This window comes from Gracilinanus agilis, chromosome 6 (genome assembly GCF_016433145.1).
Source record: "Gracilinanus agilis isolate LMUSP501 chromosome 6, AgileGrace, whole genome shotgun sequence".
NCBI classification, from domain to species: Eukaryota; Metazoa; Chordata; class Mammalia; order Didelphimorphia; family Didelphidae; genus Gracilinanus; species Gracilinanus agilis.
In genome coordinates, this window is record NC_058135.1 from 285072996 (window position 1) to 285074859 (window position 1864).

General features: G+C 67.4%; 1 protein-coding gene across 1 annotated transcript in view; it reads right to left on the reverse strand.

Annotated features, from left to right (window-relative positions):
* Positions 1-1256, reverse strand: part of LOC123252764 (fatty acid desaturase 3-like) — a 30503-nt gene extending 29247 nt beyond the window's left edge. The window contains exon 1 of the mRNA XM_044682011.1: positions 1077-1256. Within this exon, the coding sequence (XP_044537946.1) occupies positions 1077-1256 (180 nt within the window). The remainder of the gene's footprint in view (positions 1-1076) is intronic.
* Between the last annotated feature and the right edge of the window lie 608 nt (positions 1257-1864).

Below are 1864 nucleotides of genomic sequence, written 5' to 3' on the forward strand. Positions count from 1 at the left end.
TTTCCCCCTCCCTTCCCCCTTTCCATTCCCCTCCCCCCTTCCCTCTTAGCGGAGGGAACCGCTTTGCCTCGTCTGCCCTCCCAGGAGTTCCGCCGCGCCCCCCACCCCACCCCACCCCCGCCCCAAAGGGCCCGGCACGTGCCGCGCGGAGCCTGGGGGCTCAGTCTCGCGGTCTGAGCCAGCCTCCTGGAAGCCAGCCGCCGGGGCCCAACCCCTCGTGCCATCCCGTCCACCTAGGCAACTGCCTTTGTCTCCTAGCGTGGAGGCGAGGAAGGGGCCCGCGGAAGGCAGCGAGCAGGACCTTAGCTATGGCGACCGCTGAGGAGGAGAGAGTCGGACCAGGACCGGCAGACGGGTTCAAATCCTGCCTCGGACATTTATTCTGGCTCTACGGAAATTGCTGCCCTTCTCTGAGCCTCAGTTTCTTCATCTGAAAAGTGGGTCTCCCAGGAGCCCCACCACCACAGGGTTGTCCCGTCAGCTCCAGTCCTTTGGGAACTGATCCCCGTCTCGGCTGGCCCCTTTGCTTTGGGGCCAGACAGACACAAGCTCCTCCCTCCTCCCCGGCGCGTTCGGTCCCTGGGATGGGGATGGATCCCTCCCTCCCTGGGACGGGCAGGTCAGTCTCGCTCACGGCCCTGGGACTTGGCAGATCACGGAACTCGGGGCTGGGCGCCTTGCCTTAGACCCTCAGGGCTGGCCCAAGGGGAATGGCTCGGTCAAAGCCGAGTGAGTAACGGGCGACGGAGCCAGGATTTGAACCTGAAACTTCGGCCAGGAGGCTCCGGGCGCCGCCGCTCCCTCCCTCCCTCCCTCCGGGGCTCCAGGAAGCCTTGGCTGCTCCGTGGCTCACCGGGCCAACCCCAACGAGGGCCCCCAGGCGCGGAGGGCCTGGCACCTGTGGAGTGCCCGGCCTCCAGACGCCTCGGGCTCTCCCCTGTGCCCCGGGGCAGAAATTCGGCAGCGTGGCGGCGGGGAGTGGGGAGCCGGAGCCGGGGCTCGGCAGGACGATGCCGGGCAGCCCAGGCCACCCAGGGAGTGCCAGCGGTTGGCGGGGGAGGGGGGCGGCTCCCTACCGTGGCATCTTCTCCAGCGTGGTGGCTGATGAGCCGGCTGCCGCCCGGGTGCCCGTCAGCCCACCGGCTGATGTCATAGACTCTCCGTTCTATCACCAGCCACTTGTCGGTGGGCAGGCAGTGTTTCCGGATCTCGTCCCAGCCGTAGGTGGGCACCGGGCTGCTCCCCGGCTCCCCCATGGCTCCGGTCCTCGGCCGAAGGCCCCCCAGCGGCGGCCCCCTCCCCGGGCCGCTGGCTCTTGCCTCTGCTCTCCTCCCTCCCCAGCCACCTTGGCAGCTCCTGCTCCTTCCCAGAGGCTCTCGCAGCCTCGGAGAACTTTTCTCTCCCTTATAAATCCATTGACAGCCGAGCTCAGCCTCGCCCCCTCCTCCACATCCTCCGCTCGTCATCCTCTTCAGCCACCAGGAGAAGAGGGCCTGGGCGGCCATCCAAGCCCCGTGTCAACAGGCCTGGGAACCTGCCATTGGCTGGCCACGGGATGCCCCTGAATCAGGGAGCGGTTCGGCCAGGCACTGCCCCCTCCAGCACCATCCCCTTCTCCCCAGGCTGCCCCACCCTAGGGCTGCCCCACCCTAGGGCTGCCCGGAAAGGCAAAGCCCAAAATACCTAGGAAGGGTCTGGGCAGCAGAGCTCCCCGACTCCCAGTCCTGCTCTCTGGCCCCTGGGCCCCTTGGGGAGGAGGAGAACAGAGAGACCAGGAAGGGGAGAGCACAGCCAGGCTGGGAGTCGAGAAGGCCTTGCCAGCTGAGTGACCTTGGGAAAGTCACTCGACCTCAGTTTCCTCATC